General features: G+C 37.8%; 1 protein-coding gene across 5 annotated transcripts in view; it reads left to right on the top strand.

Moving 5' to 3' along the window:
* The window catches only part of DYM (dymeclin), a 211,006-nt gene that overhangs the window by 12,209 nt on the left and 180,628 nt on the right, over window positions 1–18,169 (top strand). For all 5 annotated transcript variants that reach the window (XM_086770006.1, XM_086770005.1, XM_086770007.1 and 2 more), the window contains 4 exons: window positions 5–180; window positions 9,797–9,849; window positions 10,520–10,613; window positions 11,930–12,063. In XM_086770006.1, coding sequence (XP_086626132.1) covers window positions 44–180; window positions 9,797–9,849; window positions 10,520–10,613; window positions 11,930–12,063 — 418 coding nt within the window. In that variant the 5' untranslated portion in view covers window positions 5–43. The remainder of the gene's footprint in view (window positions 1–4; window positions 181–9,796; window positions 9,850–10,519; window positions 10,614–11,929; window positions 12,064–18,169) is intronic.

The raw sequence follows: 18,169 nt of genomic DNA on the forward strand, positions 1-18,169 counted from the left end.
GAAGACACGAAAATTTAGAAAGGGGGTTTGCCAAATAAAGAAGATGGGAGCAAATAGCAGCATCAGCGAGCTTCCGGAAAATGAGTACTTAAAAAAATTATCAGGAGCAGAGCCCATCTCTGAGAATGACCCATTCTGGAATCAGCTGCTGTCTTTTAGCTTCACCACTCCAACAAACAGGTAAGAGGGTGCTTGTTGAAGAACTAAACTTTGATAGTATATTTAGAGAAGGCTGAAAGCAAATCAGTGGTTTTGTTAATTATTCATGTTTTAGTTAGCAGAAGAATAAATGCCTATGTAAAATGGACTGCTGTTTCTGATTTTGTAAGCTCTTTCCACCACCTCTTCTCTTCCTGTGGGTTCCTTTCTTTTTCATCATAGCTGTAATTGCTATTAATTGTCCTGGTAGCCAGGAAGAATCAAAAGTGGGATCTGTAGTGTCAGGGGGAGCTTTTCTTTTTTTTCATTCAGTTGGGTTTTTTTGGTTGTTGTTTTGGGGTGCTTTTTTTTTTCTTTGAGAAAGCCTCTGGTGTCTCTGGAGTTGCTGAAGACTCCAGTACGTGATGTTTCCCCTCAGCTTACAGTGAATTGTATGTCTTCCATGACTTAGTTGTAGATTACTTCTTGAGTTTCATAGTCTCTATGGCTTTTTTCCCTCCTCTTTTACATTAGAGAAAGCAGCTTGTCATGTTTTTTCCATAAAAATATTTTCTAAATATCTTAAAAATTCACGTTTTGCATGTCTTTTCACTCTAGCGAGCAATGTATATGTAAACAGAATTAATATTTTGGAGACGATTTGTCGCACATCTCCATAAATACAAAACATGAGTCCTTGTGACTTCTGTTAACTCAAGTCCATTGCTAAATTCATTTGCCTGTATGATGATTATCAGTCTTACAAGATCAATCTGGTATTATTTAATACTTTTAAGTATTACTTAAACTGTTTTTACAGTTTACAGTGTGACCTGGTAATTTTCTATCAGTGAATGTCTTATTTACCTCCTTCATAATTAGCAGTATTTCCTTGCTTTTTCATGAAAGGTCATGACAGACTACATCTAAACATTTGTGTAACAGGTTTACATAGGCTACAAGGTGTTATTGCTAAAACTGGGAACACTTCTAGTCTTTAATTAACTGGAAATGTGTTTGAGAGCTGTTCTGGCCAATTTTCTTGTAATCTTAAAATTTTTTAATTATTTTTTTTTTGGTTAAAACAGAGCTCCTGTCAGAATGAATGGTGGTCACAGGTGGTGGATTGTTTTTTCTTTTTTCTCATAAAGTAAAAAACTAGTGCAGTTTTGACTACCCTGAGCTCTCAAACTTTGAATATACGTTAGTGATAGAATGAGGAATATAATACAATTTCTAGTGAGATATAGTTTACATGTTGGATGACTCAGGTCTGTGCTGCTCTTGTTCACAGTAGCTTCTGAAAGGCAAAGAACCACATTTAGTTTCGTAACAGTTAGGAGCAGATCACAGGTGTGCCTGTGAGTGAGTGAAAGTTCAGACAACTGGGAGGGAAAATGGTGAAGGTAAACAACTGGGAGGCATTTACTACTCTTTATTTTTTCAAAGAGTGAGGAGGAGGAAGGATTTTGCCTGCTGCATGGAGAGACTAGGTAGAGGTTAGCAAGAAGATGCAGTGTTGTGAAGGGTTGTAAAGCATGGTGTGTAATTGGTAGTGGGTGAGTGAGCAGTAATTTTTTCTCTAAGATCCCTGAAGATGCAAGAATTATTTACAGCCTACCCATGACTAACAAGATGGACAATGTTTGAAGAAGTCGTATAATACTGCATTGTTTGAGGTTTTTTTTTAAGTGGAACTAGTTATATATAAAACCTAGCAATGTCTTTCAGTTGTTCTACTGCTCCTTTCTCACCCTCCAAAGTAAAGGAGTTTTTCGTAGGTTACTCTACAGCTTTTTTCTGCCTATTTCATGGAGTCAGATCCAGTGGAGAGTAAGTTTGCTTAAAAAAACCCCAAAAAACCAAAACCAACCAAGCAAAAGAAAAAAAAAACAACTAAACAAAAAACCCCAAATGAGAAACGTAATTAAAAAGCCAAGCAAACAAAAAAAACCTGATGCAGAAGCAGGTTGACAGTTTAATTAGCTGAACACCAGATGGTGCTCTTGCCTGGCAGCCAGAACAGAAGTATTTTTAGAGGCATCTTTTGTGCAGCTTTGTAATTGGAAGGAAACAGAAATTTCCCATTAAGTTGCATCTACCTGAGAGAACCATTTGACAAATGATGTGGGATGATGGCTGCACAAGACCCTCAGCCATTGTCTAAATCAGATAACCTTGCCTGCAGGAACAGAACAAAAGAGGTCAGTGTTCATTTCTGAGATTGAAAGCTTGTGAAATTCCAAGTTAACAGTTTTGTTTTAATGAGACTTGAGTGTAGGTCATACTTTTCACAGCAGCAAGATGCTGGCTTGTGACTGCTCTGGAAAGGAGCCAGTTTTCACCTGTCAAACAGAATAGAATTTGAAGTTTTCTTCTCTTTTCAAGTTATACTTTTTCCGATTTTATGTTACAAAATTGGTGTGTTTCTTGTAGGTGCTTGTTTGCAAGTGTTACTGGTAGCCATATAAATGCTACATGGTGTTTTTATGTAGGTAATTGATGATAACTCTGGAGTAAAAGATCTATCATACTTACTGAAATTTGTGTGAAAATGAGACTGATATGATCCCCAGGGAGAAAAGGGTCATATTCTCTGGATGCTGCCTTAGACGTACTGCTGTTCCGTATACAATGCTTCTGTAGGGAAAGAGGAGAAAAACATGAAAAGAGAAGGTAGGAGGAGAATGCATGGTGGTAAGAAAAGCAAACAAACTATGAGAAACCCAACCAAAACCCAGCAACGTGCGGGAGGTGGTGGGGCTGGGGTAGATTGCCTCTCTTCAGTGACAGCTGCCTGACAAATTCACCTTGTTGCCATGAAACGTTATCCGAAGGAAGGAACCTGTCTCTGCAAGGAAGGGAGAGAGTACATTTAAGGGAAACCTGAATCAGTGTGTATAAGTAAAGTTTCTGGGTTTTTAAACTTTTTTTTCCTCTAATGAGGAATATGGAAATAGTGTTTTGCTTTACAGATGGCATTCTGAATTAGTCCGGGTACTACTGATCACAGCTGCCAAAGCAAGATCTTTTGGGTTGCAAAACAGAACTGGATCTTCTGAGGAACAATAGTCTTTTAATCCCCGAAATCAGAAGCCCAGGGCCTTGGCTTAAGTGTTGCTGAATTACTGGCTTTCTACTCTGAGAAAGATGCAGACATGATACTGTATCTGATCTTTTAATGGCACTACTCTCTTTGCTCTGCTGTCTGTCTTCATTTTCTTATGCTTTACTTTTCTTGGCACTTTGTACTCTTTTCCTTCTTTGTCATTGTTTTGCTTTTCTCATGTTCCCCTTTTGGATTGGTTGATCTCCTTCTCTATTCATCCGTTTCTCATCTTCCTGATTCTCTCTTTTGCTTTCTCTCTCCACCCCTACCCGACTGTATGTGTTAATCTCTTTTTATGTGGTTCCATGTGTAGTTTTTTAGCACTGCTCATTTACTCAGCCATGTCTTCTTTACTGGAGGTTTTTTTTTTTTTTTTCAGTCCAGTTAACTTTTTCAGTTGTTTCTGTGAAGAACACAAGATAGTTTTCAGGGGGGAATAAAGTTTGCCAAATACCGGTGCTACGGACTCTGAAGCTGCTGTGTGTCTCTCAGCAATTACTGATGCAAGATACTCTTGCCCTTTCAGTGTCCCTTCCAGTGTTTACTTGGGTCTACTGTGGATTTAATCAGGAACTAATCTTCTGAAAATCAACACAGCATAAAAGTGTTTATTTTTTCAGCCAGGTTAATTCCCTAGAGTGATTTGTAGCATGGCACCACCGAACAATTCTGGCACAATGAGGGATTGATTTTTGGGGCATAGCGGACTTGAGCTGAAAGGTGTAATTGTTTAAACCTGCTGTGTCACCCAAAAATGCACGTGAAAGCATGTGGTCAAAGCAGAGCTGGCTTCAGGGAGTGTAAAATTCTGCTTTTCTGAGCTGTTTGTTCTTCCTCTCTTAATGTTGATTTTCTTAATAGTTAAGCAAGTATAAAGAGGAAATATTAAGTGGGAGTAATTCTGGTCTGTACGTTCACAAACACTGATTATGAATTGGCCATCAGTAATCAGAAATGGCTGATGGTGAATCGTGAGTGAGCAATAGTAACAGCCAGAGCAACTTTCAGGTATTTAGCAGGTAAAGCCACTGGGGCCTTAAACAATTTAGAAGTGGTAGGAGAGTGATAGTAAAAGGAAAAGCTACCAGCAATTTACAGTTCTTCTGTAAAGGGGCGCATGGATGCTAAGCAGGTAGAATCCCCTGGGGCTGCAGAAATGTCTGCTGAGAAATTTCTGATTTGTTAGCCATTAGGAAGTTCTTGGTGGTCTAAATTAATGCTCCTGCTTGTTCTTTTATTTTTTTTTTTCTTCAGGGTTCCTTGTTTGTTACACAGAATGGACTCATGGGAGCCAAATTGTATAAAACCTCTTAAATTTGCCACTTCCTACATTTCAAGTGTCTGACTTATCAATCTGAATAATGTTTGGATATTGGAAAAATAAAATACAGCTTTTCTGGGTGCCATTTTTTTAGTTATTGTTATGAACAAGAGCTGTGAGGTTTCCTTTGGAGTCTTAGCTCTTGGTTTAGGCAGACCTTTGTCTGGTTCTCCTACAACCTGCTAGCAAGAATGCAGCCTCCTCCTTAGTGATGGTATGAGTTACAGTTCTTTCCTGATGGAAAACTTAAACTGGAGTTAACTAACACAGAACTTGCTGAAAATCATGTGCTTAGTATTTACTGTTCTGCTCTGTTCCTTCCCTGGAGTTTTTAATGAGTGGCTGGTTCAAGAATAGTGTGCATGAGCCTTTAATGGAAAGACATAAAAATGAGCAACTTTTATGTTGCCTTAATATGTTACATTTTTAAATTGGTACAATAAATTATATGCAGCTTTTTATTCTTTGATGTCTTTTCTCCAACTAGTCCATTAAAGTCAGCGTTCCCACACTGTGAATTTACTGAATAGTCTGATTCTTGTGTTACGTTTGATGGCAAGGGAAAAAGCTTTACTGAGAGGAAAAGACTGTCAGGAAAGCTGCTTCCTCCCCCGCCTTAGAGAGTTAGTTGTCTGCTATGGTTGGGGTCTTAATGTCTTACCCTAATCATAATAAGGGTAGAGGCCGTGGTATGGGTATGTTTATAATTACAGTTTTTATGCAGAATACTTTCTGTTGGCATGTTGAGATATTTTAACAGTAGTCACTGACACTTTGAAACCTCTTATATTGTGATGCCTTTAAAATAAAAGCAGATAAAACCATATTCTTCAAAGATGACTGCTGTCGGGAAGCAGCTTTCACTGTCGTTTATTAATTATGGTTTTGCTGAAGTCTATGGGGCTAATTGTCAGTAAATTTAAAGTAAGGCAATTGAAATGAATTAAACCAGTCTAAAGTAACTCCACTGATCCCTCTCCTCCCCTTCTTTTTGGAAGTTTTTTTTTTTTGTTTGTTTTTTACAATATCTGCCAGAATAGCCGACCACAAAATCCGACTTTCTGGTAGTATGAAGCCAGAAATAAAAATCTGCAGTCAATGAAAACTCTTTTTTTTGTTGTTGTTGTTATTTGAGCAACAGATGGCTTAATTTACTGTTCTTTCTCATCTCTGCTGAAAAGATACCTTCTTACAGAAAACTAACTTGCTGATGGAGAAACTCCTTGTACTGTGATTAGTAACTACAAATACAAAATGATTAAATCCTAATAAAATAAAAAAAAAACTTGACATAAGATCAGTTATGAAATGACAGGAGAGCGAATTCAGCAAGACAAAACAGAATTTGTATTATCTAAATACTGTTTCAATATTATTATTTACTTGGTCAATAATCATTGCCTGTATATATGATAACTCATAATTTTCACTCTTCCTTTTGAAATATGAAATATGAAGTTGGCTTCTGTTAGTGTTCCTGTATGTTTGAGTGTGTATGTGCGCACGTGCATCGGATTTCCAAATGGGATTTATATGATAGTACAGGTTGAAGGGATAGAACTTTTGTATCGGGAAAAAGAAGTGACCTCTGGTATCAGAGGGGCAGTATTTGAGCCCGCAAGTTGAAACTTAAGTTTGATGTCTTCTCTCACCTTCCTGGTATGGAGTTCTTACTCGGTGACATAGAGGTAGTGGTTGTGCTGTCCGTGTCACTCTGTCTGTGCTTGCTCTTGTTAGTGCCGAAAAATAGTTTGAATACTACCAGTGCTGCTCTGTGGATTAATTAAAGGACAGATGTTTTAGTGTTAGGTTTCCATTCTTATTCTTTATTTCCACCTTATTCTTTGTTCATTAACCAAATGCCATCTCCACAGGGATTGTAGAGCAAAGTCAATACCATAGCTCGTTGTCGCATTTCTTTTGTGCCACCTTATGAATCTTGGCTCTGGCATTTTCTGCCTAAGTCTTAATATAATGTATCTCCTGTCTTCACAGCACACACACACACACACACAAAATAGTACAGACAGCTTTTTCAGTGTGTCTTGCTTTTCTTTCCTGTCCAAGTTAAGGAAAGAAGCCACTGCTAAGCTTTGCCCCCAGGTACCTGGAAATTAGCTGCTATTTTTGTACCCTGCAGTGTACTCTATCTATGAATCTATCCTTGGGGATGTAGCAGTAGTATTACTTCTCTTCAGTGTAAGAACACAATTTCCAAAGATGCTGGGGACTTCTGTAATACAGAGTTATTATTGTAATTGCTGCAGGATTTAAACCATAAATGTAGACATAAAGCTTTTAATTATGGTTCACTTTTCCCCAAATTTCTAAGCAGTCAAGTTTTAAAGTATAGAATTCTTACAGTTTGTTTTTGGTTTTTTTTTTTTTTTGGTTCCCTTTCAGTTGTTAAAAACCACACAAAGTCCCCAAACAAATTCGAGTTGCCTAATTTCTACAAGTTGCCAGGAGCAAAACCGGTGGCAACCAAGCAAGACCTTCAGATCTTCAGTACATCTTTTAACACTTGAGTCCTTCTTTTTCCTACCAAAATGAAGTTTAATGTTTAAAGATTAACTGCAACCCACTCCCCCTCATTTGTATAACAGGAACACAGAGTTGAGTTTTTCCCTCCTCAAGACTAGGCAACAACATCTGCAGAATTTCAGTTCATGCAACAGAAATACCTAGGGAGAAGGAAGTACAGCAGAACATTGCCCCACCACACACACAGAGCGAAATGGTGTTCTTACTCTCAATTCTCTAGTTGGTTGGTGTCCAATATAATATTCACCCGGCCTGTCAGCTCACAGGAAGGAATACATCCTAATGACAAGGAGCCAGCTGGACAAATTTGAAGTGTGGGTTTTTTTTTTTTGTGGGGTTGTTTTTTTTTTTTTAAGTGCAAAAAGTCCTTGTTTCACATAGACCTAGAAAACTGTTGTCTGTCGTTACTGGCAGGGTGTTCTAGCTTTATACCATTTGTTTTTGATTACTCTGCGTGTTTTTAGCACTGAAATGAGAGACCACCTTTGAAACTAAGTTAAATGTTTCTGAAGTATACATGAAAGTGTAAGTTTGTTCTTTCTGGAACTTATGTTTCAAAGCAATTTATAAGAGGGGAACAAATGCTGATATTAGATATAACAAAAAGCCAATCTGGATAATCAGAAGTTGTCTTAGGATATTCAGCTGTAGGTGAAGAGCTGTCTCTGCTGTCAGCTCACTACACCGTTAATTGGGCTGATATACAGAAACATTTGCAGATATTTTAAAACTTAATTTGTTTGATGTCTCTATCTTGAAGCATTTCTTATTGAAAAGTTTTGAAATAATTCTTCTGGCTGCTGTTTCTACCAATATCCTTACCTCCTCTGCTAGTCTTCGGGAGTTTAGGCACAGCCCAGACAAACTCAATGGCTTCCAAGAGCATGGCTCCACATGGTTTTTCAGCAGTGGAGCTGGTTTAGGGGCTTCCCCCCGCACAGCACCATAGTTAATCTCAGCTTGACGTAACGGTTCTTAGGTCTGTGCTGTAAACTGGATTACAGTTCTAAATTTAAAAACAGAAAGGAGGGGAACTGTTTCCCTCACCACTGTCTTCTAGAAGTTCACTGTCAGAGCTGCAGGTAGTTGCCAAGATGGGGTTGAGGTGGGACAGAGGGAGTGCATGTGGTACCACGCCTTTTTGTCTTCAGTCTCTGATATTTTTATAGAAATCAGATTACTCATCAGAAAACTTAGTGCTTAGGAAGAAACAGCAACTTTGGCAATCTAATTATGGCAGTATTAAGTGTTGCAGTAATTTTGTGTGAGAGGAGTGCTTGAATGGAGATCATACCGCTGACTTTTATAGGCTCAGTTACTATTTAGGTTTTATTACATTGCTACTTTCCTGTTTATTCTGAGGATGCTGATTTTCATACCTTTAATTACAAGGATATGCTGCATGAGCTCTGAAGCTGTATTACATGCTGTGTTATGTCTGCAAGCATTGAACTGGGCTTTTTTGGCTGTGTTTTAATTTGGGGAACTTCAGAAGGACTGCCATTCCTGTAGGTTAGACTGCGTGTTAATTGAGTCTACACAATCCTTTCAGATGTCCTGAGCAGTAGGGCATATAGTGATAGGACAAGGGGTAATGGTTTTAAACAATAAGAGGGTGGATTCAGACTAAGGAAAAAATGTTTTACAGTGACGGTGTTGAAGCACTGGAACAGGTTGCCCTTTAGGTGTTAACGTTGGGACAACTTCATATTGCTTGATGTGGCATTGGACACAATATCTGATTGTTATTTGTCTTTTTTTTTTTCCCCATCTGTTAAGGAAAAATAGACTTCACATGCACTCTTTTGTTTTCAAGGATCAGTTACTCTGTACTAGTATGTTTGTAGTGCTAGAAGTATATAAATGTCTTTTTGTGTTTTTGACATGGCTGCTATTTACTTTCAGTGGTTGTTGGCAAGTTCTAGTTTGGTGCTTTATTGTTCTTTTCAGCTGATGGTTTTCATTGAGGCATACCAAAAGGCAGTTTAAAAAGTTACGAAAAATTTGATGTGTCTGGTGTGATTGTTGCATTAATATAACAACATTAGTTAAAGGAAAGTGATGCTTATCTTGAGGTTAAATGTCAGATTGAGGGCTCTTTAATTTATACTTTTAAAAAAGATGTTATTTCATATGATAGTTTGTGTAAAAAAAAAAAAAAACAAAACATCAAATTATTTCTGTAGGCTGCCGTTCCACGTGTATTTTCAATGGCATCAAGCTAAGCATGGCAGCATTGAAGCCACAAAGGTAGTGGTAACACAAGTGATGTAGTGACATCATTTCACTTTGACAAACAATTCTCTTTTGAATATTAGTTTCCTATTTAATAGTCACTGTACTTCAAATGCGCTTTGTCCTGCCTGATACTAGGCTGACCGAGCACTGGAATGGGTTGCCCAGAGAGGTTGTGGAGATCCTCAGAAGCCACCTGGACATGGTCCTGGATGACTGGCTCTAGGTGGCCCTGCTTGGGGAGGAAGATTGGACAAGATGACCTCCAGAGGTCCCTTCTCACCTCAACCACTCTGTTTCTCTGATATCTGTGTAAACCAGCTAACGGATTGGTAAAATTAAGTGCTTCATAGTAAAATATTTCTACTGTTTTATAGTGAGTTTTCTCTTGAAGTACAGGAACCCAGCTGATTTGTAACCATTTTTATTTTCTTTTCCCCCTTCTCTAGTGCTGACTTAAAGCTCTTGGAAGAAGCCACAATCTCAGTCTGCAAGTCTTTAGGTGAGAAATTGTAACATCTTTTCTGTGTGTTTTGTCAGAAAGATTAGAAATGGCATTCACATGCACATCTATGTCTTTAGTATGTGTACCTCTACTTGTACGTGTTCCACTATAAGATTAAAGCAGTGTAAAGAATGTGTTTATATAGCTCTCAAGCTTTTAGAAACTTCCATCGTTACTGTTTTATAGAACTTGAAATGACTGGAAGGTTTAAAACAAGTAACTCCACCCCTACTACCTCTTTTTCCGTCTACCATCTAAGCTGATCAGTACGGGAAGAGAATTAATCAGAAGATGAAAGAAAGGGGTAATATAAATGTTGTCAACAATATTTCAAAAAGGTAAAAGCTAGTTGTGAAAACCTGCCAGTTTTCCGACAGGACACTGTTTTACTCTAGACCAGTCTTGGAAAGGAAGCAGTATGAGCTCCACATTTGTGATATTTCAAATCTAGGATGAAAAGTATGCTTAGAGAACAATTACAGAGTAGTAAAGCGTGTACTGGAGAATCTTAGAAGAGGAGCAACAGCTGTACAGAAAAACAGACATACTGTGCTTTATGTAGAGATATTTAAGACATTGGAATTTGGTTTCATTCTAGATATTGTTTGAACTAAATGGTGTCAACTTACACGTGCTATATAGCCATATCTTATTTTTCCTCATCTAGTTGAGAAGAATCCTCGAACAGGAAACCTTGGGTCATTGGTTAAAGTCTTTCTTTCTAGAACCAAAGAGTTGAAAATTTCAGCAGAATGTCAGAAGTAAGTACTTGGAAAAAGGCTCTGTGTGCCATTTCACTTTTTAAGTGTTCCTTTTGCGGCTAGCTCTTGAGTTTTTTACTTTGCTAGTTAACATACTCACAGACCAAAACTTGGATTTCTCTTATATGGTTGTTTGAAACAGAACAAGTATCTAGTACTTTTACAAACACAGAAGATGACGTGTAATAGGTAAATAGATTGCTGGTGAAAAAGGTGCTTTTGTTCTTCCTGTGTATTACATTTGTGTACAAATGGTGTAATTTCTGGTTACTGTGAGTTTAGAGCTATTTACAAATCACTTGACCTTTTAAGCTCAATCTTAATGTACAAAGCAATATTTTATCTTTGAAATGTTTTAAATTTGATTGGATTTGAATGTAAACTTCTATAAAGACATTACTTTCAAATCACATCATGCAGCTGCTGTTGATTTTGCTTGCCAGTTTCAGCAGTAGGAAAAAACTCAGAGGTTACATGTGCAGCACTGTATAGTTTTTGCAGGAAAGCTTTCTGTAATTGTCCCCCCCTTCACTCACAGACAGATGTCCAAATCTCATCAGATCTGGCGCTTCTTTTTAATGCCCCCTTACTCCCAGAACTGCTTTCAGCATTTTTGCTTGTATGTGGAGAAAGAAGTTATTTCAACCTAGATAGCTCCTGCTGCTTTCATCCAAAAATACCTTGCAAATACAGCTTCAAGTGAGAGCTTGACTGTATCCTGTTGTATGGACTTCTCAGCAGCTGCTTGTTCCGACTCAAGAAAATGTAATGAAGCTATATTGCATTCAGAGAGCTTGGAAAAGTATCAGTGAATGTTGCATAGAAAGGTCTTGCTATGTTGTGCTGCTGAAGTCTATGAATGCCTGCAGTCATCTGGAGGCTGTTTGACTGACAGAAGTGCTAGGGTTCAGAAAGCCAAAGTACCTGTCATATGGAAGCTGTAGGAAATTTTCGAATTTTTAGGTGGCTTGAGCCTGTAGCATCTAGAAACTTCCAGAAGCGTGGTGAGCCATTTGGTAAGCTATTCAGAGAGTGGTACTTCTGGCAATTGTGGTGGTGGTGTTTAATAATACAAATGTAGCTAGGAATAAGATTGTGTTCTCTTGGGGGAAGAAAATCATACTTCTTTGAAATACATCTCCAGTTTGTTTGCTGTGGCATCAACTAAAGATTCCCTGCTTGAGCACTTTTTCTTTTCCTTGCTTCGGCTGTAGGAACCCTTTTGTCTACTCTGGCATGTATTTTCTTGTGGTTTTTTGATGCATGTTTGCAAGTTAAGCATTACTGATTCTCGTTTGTTTCTGCTTCTCTTCTAGTCACCTTTTTATTTGGCAGGCTCACAATGCACTGTTTATTATTTGCTGTTTGCTGAAAGTATTCATCAGTCGAATGTCAGAAGAGGAGCTGCAACTTCATTTCACTTATGAAGAGAAAACACCAGGCTCATATGGTAGGTATACACTAGTGCTAATGACACAAATATCCCACAAGAAGCTAAAAAGTTCTGATGCTTGTAAATGTGGTGCTTAGGGGCATGGTTTAGTGGTGGACTTGGTAGTGTTAGGTTAGTGGTTGGACTTGATAATCTTAAGGGTCTTTTCCAAACCAAAAAGTTCTGTGATTCTATGTTTTGTGTAGACTAAGAATCCGAAACTGCTTTAAAACTAGAAATGAAGTATCAGTGAGGGTACATGCAACATATTTACTGTTCAAGACAACCTGTGAGGTTGAAAGTGTGTAGTCAGTAGTAAAACTGACTTACTTCCTTTGGGATGGGAAGTAATTCGGTGTTAATTCGATGTACATCATCTTCCTTTGTGTCGTGCATATGAAAGAGAACACCCTCAACATGTGATGAGAGTTTTTAACAACATACTGATTCTCATCATCTGCTGGAATTAAATGTTTGTGGAAAAGCTGTTGGCATGTTACAGGTTCTTATAGCAAAATAGACCTCTTCTAGAGCAGGGTTTAAGTTGTTTTGTTTATTTTTTCTTTGAAGATTTGTATTAAATTTAAGGTGGTCATTTATTTACAGACTTAATTCGACAGTTGTTCAGAAGCGATGCTGTAGACCTACCTTACCTTTAGTCATTTTCATACAGTTTGAAAGGTAGTGATGGTCCTGTTCAGAAGAACAGAATAGAATTGGCGTGAAACTGACCACATACCACCGTAGAACCAGTGATGTTGCAATTAAACACATATGTGTTTCTTGTCACATGTGTTTCATAAATCAGCAGCAGTCAGGGGGTGGAATTAACACAATTTTTAGGAATTCAGCGAAGGAAGATAACAGTACTATGGTTAGAACTGATCCATGGAAAGGGCAACTGCTAAAATTTAATTAGTGAGCAGTAGTTTATATAAGAATACAGGAAAAGTCAAAGAATTTATGCAGAATATTCCAAAATAAGTGCACCTCCAGGAAATGGAGCATGGGTTACACAAGACGAAAGATGGCAGGGAGTATGCTCAGATAACCTAGCTGTTCTTTCTGCTCTCTTGGACCTTCTTTTTGAAGATGGATAGTGTGAGTGCATTCAAAATCAGTTTCATTACCGCAAAAAGAAAGCCGTAACATTGTCTGCCACAAGTCTTTGTGTAGAACCATATCAAGACACTCTTACAGAACACATAGTGGATAATGCTGGCACAGGAGCCTTGATTTCCTTTTCTTTGTTGTAAAGATACAGTTGAGTTTGTAATTGCATGTTGTTTATTGCATACAGCCAAAAATGATGTGGTGAAAAGGACTGGTATCAGAATGCTGGTCTGGTGCGAGTGGATTGTGGGAAAAAAACCCAAAAGTATCTGACAGGATTTCCCTCAACAGTCAGTCCAGCAAGAACACATGTTGAGAATGCCTAATAGCTACTTGCTCACTGAACAGTGAAAACTGTTCATTAAAATCTGTTTAACTCCTTGGTGCCTGCCGTCCTCTGGGGAAATCAGACTTCTGCTGCCAAAAGATAAAGTGCTACTTATTGAAATGGTTTAGTGTATTTAAACTGTGATGAGTAATCTCCAAGAATGAACTCAGCTTGACTCGTGAATTAGAAAGTAACACCTGTGTATAATGAACTATCATTGCAAAATCCATCTGGGTTTATACTTGGTTTAAAAAACTGTCCACCTTTTGCTTCAGTAGTGTAGTGCAGCAGGGTGAAACGGATGGAAAAGCTGAGATATTTTGTTAGCTTGAACTCCTGTGATCTTTATTTCTTACGCTGGGGGTTCCTCGCAGCATGGTATGAGAAAAGATTCCTGTCAGTGTGGTAGATCCATGTTTATGCCATGTCCTAGTAGCACTTGACTGTAATTCACAGTGAATTTTGTGCATATTGATGGCAAATGTACTTAGCAATTATCTTTGAGCAGATTGTTCGCTGGATGTTCTTGATTAGGAAGGTAATTGTGTGTGGTCTGCTGGTGAGAGCAGGGAATGGAGGCAGGAAATGAGCTCCTCCTCGGCTCAGCCACAGCTTGAGTCTGCTGCTGATTCTGACTTGGGGATGGTTCTTGTGACCTTCCTCAAGGTATTGAGGTTCATGATATGCTGTGTTTACATAGCCATGTATGATTTCTGAACAGATCTTCACATAGTTTTTAAAAATATACATTGAGTATGGTAATAATGTAGATACCTTCCTATAGCTTTTAAATTTAGCTACAGGAAAAGTGACGCATCATTAACAGTCTAATAAACTGCTGTGGTGTCAGGGCCTATTTAAAGTGAGCAGAAAAAGATGAAATGTTTGTTGTTTGTATTTTCATAATTAAGCGTAGCTGTTCTGAATTCTGTTTTATTCTTTGGAAAGTAGAGTATACCTTGGTATTGTGAAGTTTACACAAATTTATTACTACTTTTAATAGAGTTGTACATACTTAAGACTATCTTTGGTGAGAAATTTAAGTTCTTAGCCATCTTTGCTGTATTTTAACTTATCAAAGCTTAATCTTATTTTACTTTTCTTCAATTGTGAGCATGATAAACCTTATAAAATACTTTATTATTTTATTTACATTATATAATATATGTGTATGGATAAAGGCCTTAATATGGTGGCTGATTTTTTTTTCATCATAAATAGCTGGTAAGTAGTTACTGTGAAGAGCAGTACAGCCAACAGCACGAACACCTTCTCTGCTATGATCCATTTATGTATGCCTTGTTCAGTCTGAAGGGTGACAGTTCTTTTCAGAATCGCCTTGAGACTTACATGGAAATCACAGCATGATGGTGTTTGTTTCCTTGTTTTAACTATAAGCATCACTTTTTTTTTTTCCCTCTTCAAGTCAGAGGATATATCCTAGTCCATGTTCTCAGAGTTTTAATGTAGTGCCTGGGAACTCAGTACATAACTGCAGTGTCAGCACGTCTGCTGCTCACGCTGCAGTCGGAGCATCAGCACACACTGCAATATTTGGTATGTTGAGCAGAGCTGTACAGTGTGTGATAGTGATGATATATGGAAAATATCCTTGTCACTGGCTACTGAGCAGTATGTCTTGTATTTTGACAGGTTATATGTGATACAGCCACTCTTGTTTAGTTAGCATTTTTTTATAACTGTCGTATCTGGAAGAATTCTCCCAGATTTTGCAATTCATATGCTTTCAGTGTCCAGTTCGTGGTTCTCCCTGCTAAACTGTGTTTTAAGCTCAGAATAAAGCTGTGCAGTTGTGTTTTGTGTCATAAAATCTGATTATTCAGGTTTTTCCTTTTTCAAAAAGTTTGAGTGCAAGGGTGTTGTAGCCTACCATTATAAAGTTTTAATGGATAAATTGTGCAGGATTGAGTCCCTGCTAACAGCGCTGTTTATCGATTTCCTTCAATAATAGACCATTAGTAGAAGTTTATGCCTTTTGATAGTTTTCAGATGTTTCTTTAGCCAAGGAAGCGCAACCTTTGCCTCTTCATCCGTAACTGGGAATTTGCATATAGCTTTGGAAGATACTGCACAATTTTGATTGTAGGAAAATCCATATAGAGAAGTAAACCATGTCTTTTAAGATTCAGCTAAAAAAAACCCTGGTATTAATAAATCCTGAAGTGGACTCAGCATATGCTTATCTGAGTTAGTCTTGCTAACACAAATTATTCATCTCTTAGTGACAATTCCACTGTCTGTATCCCGTAATTTCTGCGCGGGTCTTTAACTGTATTGTGATTCAGAGGTGTAAGAGAGTATGTTGTGTATTGTATTCTGAATCAAACCGATTTGAAATTAATTTAACCTGTTGCTTGACCTGTAGTAGGAAACTTTATTAATTTTCTATAGAGAAGTTTTTATCCCAAGGCTACTAAGGACTTTATTTGGTGTATTACAGCAAATAAGAGAGTATAGAGGAGGGAATAAACAGTACATTTGCTGCAACTCTTAAATGAGTTAATGAGTGTTCAGCTCATGAAGGAAATGAAGGATGGCAATTAGTTTATGTACTCATTATTAACACTCTTAAGTGAAAGTTGGGAGCTTTGAAGAGTCCTTAGAGCTGAAGATCAAACCACAAAACCCGAAGAGACTTTGTCTGCTGGTTGTGTAATGAACTGGATGGATGAGGCTTTAGGTACTGTTTTACAAGCAGTGAGTTATTTCATTACTGGTGTCCAAGTTCTGTCCTATCTGTAGAAGCAATAAGACAGAAAACCAAGCAGCATCTAAGGGGAGGCTATACTTTGCGATACCTGAATATCTTACTAACATTAGGTGCATCCAGCTGCCGCAGCAGCTCAGACCAGGTTGTGATAACTTAGTAGTTAGGTTCTTGAGAAGACTGTTTTACTCTCTATGTTAGACCTTGTATCATGGCCAAGGGTGGAGCTGCATCAGTTTTACTAGAAGTGGAGTCTTCTGGCATGTGTCTTCTCCTCTGCGAAAGCCATTTTTCCCATGTAGTGTCTGCTACTCCAGTGTCTGTAATGTATGTAGCTTTGAAAAAGGAAAAAAATAAGTTCTGTAAAAAAAAAAAACAAAACCCAAAATTCTAAAAAAAAAAAAAAACCAAACAAACAAAAAAAAAACCACACACAAAAAAAACCAAACAACCAACCAAAACCAAACAAACTCCACCAAAAAGCTGAAAAACTCATAATGCAAGTGATCCATGTGTTTGAGGACTTAAATATAGCAGATAAAAAATGGTGCTTCAGCATAACTGGACATCTTTAAAACTGTGTATGTGCAGTTAGTTCTGCACTGCAGTAGAGTTGTAGAAGATGCACCTACGATTCCTCGCTCTGCAAGGCTGATCTAATCTTACCGGCACAGATTCACCCATTACTTATTTCCCCAAGGTTTCACACATGTCTTCGATCCAAGTATGTGACCCATTAATGTGCATGAGGATTGTGTGTATTGTCTTTATCCTGCTACTGAAAAAGGCATTGTTTATGAAAACACGTAGTGTTCCATGTTTACAGCCACCTCTCACGTTATAGATTTGGCATGCATCCGCCTCATTGTCTTGGCAAGACAAGAATTAAGCAAGAGTGCATGAGCCCCAATGAGGAAAAGGATACATTAATTATTGTAGCTGAATGGCATTGATTACAGCAATTAAGCTTTTTTTTTTCTTTTTTTAAAAAAAGAAAAACAGAGAACAGAGCAGGAAAGACTAACCTCTTCCATTCTATGTGATTGTGCTAACCCAGTATTTTCTTGCTTTATTTTGAATATAGTGTGAAGGGAAAAACCCTCTGTTGTATTCAAATAAGATTATTCTCTCTTCAAATTACTTGTGTGTATAGCATGATGGAAGAAACAATATTCTTAAAATGCGCTCACTTTACTTTTTTAGTCCTTTTTCCTCTCCCCTGGTCCCTTTCCTCAGTTGTCAAGAGAAACAATTAGGTCCCTTTTGGGAACTAGCAGCAGTCTTGCTCTGTATGCGTTTTTTTAGATTCAGAAAACCCTAGGAAACTGTCACGTTCACATTACTTTAAAATATATTGTCTGGGCTTTATTATTGGCAGTGGTTTCTGCCTAAGGTTAAATACTGCTAGCGGTTCTTGATTTTTACTAACAGGAGCTACATTGTGTTACTCATGGGGGATTCTATATAAAGGAAACTTGTTTCCGCGATAAAAAACTGATTTCCTTTAGAACGTGCAGTTCACTAGGTGACAATTTTTAATGTGTTTTTAATAAAGCAATTGTGGGGAGAAATAATTTTGCTTTATTGTGAATATTCCCTCTGGTGTGCTTCTTAAATTGAGTTCTGGATTTAAGAACAAACTTGGGTTAAATAGAGTAACCCTGCCATAACCTGGCTGTAATGCTGTGTTTATTGCAGGATGTATTTACTGGAAAATAGAAAATAAACAAGCGTTTGTGTAATCCTTGTGCTGCAGTGCTGTAATGCCTGTTGGGTAATGCAGAGGGAAAAGCTCCACCTGCTCTTAGGCCATTCAGCACTATAAACCCCTGCACTTCTTTGTGTTGTAGATTTCTCTTTATAATTTCATTTTGAAAGCAGAAAAAAAAAAATCCTAATAAGCCAAGAGATTTATCTCCTTTTTTTTTTTTTTTTTTAGTATTCTGTGACAACTT

Source organism: Chlamydotis macqueenii, chromosome Z (assembly GCF_036417535.1).
Source record: "Chlamydotis macqueenii isolate bChlMac1 chromosome Z, bChlMac1.mat, whole genome shotgun sequence".
NCBI lineage: Eukaryota > Metazoa > Chordata > Aves > Otidiformes > Otididae > Chlamydotis > Chlamydotis macqueenii.